A 460-nucleotide genomic window follows, 5' to 3' on the forward strand; every position below is an offset into this window, starting at 1 on the left:
CATTTAAGCGAACTGCAGCTGACGTAGTTCCTTCACTGATACTCACTGATATGAATTCCTTAGCCTGCGCGAAGGACCTAAGGACGAAGGCCGTGAGCCAAGTGGAGCCTGAGTCATCTGCATTCCCGAAGGCGCTGTAGGAACCATTGCTACGTCGGTATAGCAACTGCCGCTGGTAGCCTGAAAGGAATGTTAATATTGTACTTTTGTTCATTTATAAGATCTTTTATTTAGAGGGGGGGGGGGGTTAAGGGCCCTTTGGTATTTGATTTTTCTTTATGGGTATTTATTTATTTCGGAAGTCAGGTGTTCGTTGTACGCTCATAGGTGCTCATATTAAGATGTAAACACATATAATCACATATTTCCACTCTATACACCCAGCCACCCCCCCCCCCTGGCACCCATTACCAAAACTCCCCCCCCCCTCCCTCTCTACCACCAAATTTTCATAAAGCTC

General features: G+C 46.1%; 1 protein-coding gene across 1 annotated transcript in view; it reads right to left on the reverse strand.

The window, feature by feature from the left end:
• Positions 1-460, reverse strand: part of LOC119592434 (alpha-1-inhibitor 3-like) — a 14,695-nt gene that overhangs the window by 5,211 nt on the left and 9,024 nt on the right. Inside the window, exon 14 of the mRNA XM_037941258.1 lies at positions 47-180. Within this exon, the coding sequence (XP_037797186.1) occupies positions 47-180 (134 nt within the window). The remainder of the gene's footprint in view (positions 1-46; positions 181-460) is intronic.

The sequence above is a fragment of the Penaeus monodon genome, chromosome 30 (genome assembly GCF_015228065.2).
Source record: "Penaeus monodon isolate SGIC_2016 chromosome 30, NSTDA_Pmon_1, whole genome shotgun sequence".
Taxonomy (NCBI): domain Eukaryota; kingdom Metazoa; phylum Arthropoda; class Malacostraca; order Decapoda; family Penaeidae; genus Penaeus; species Penaeus monodon.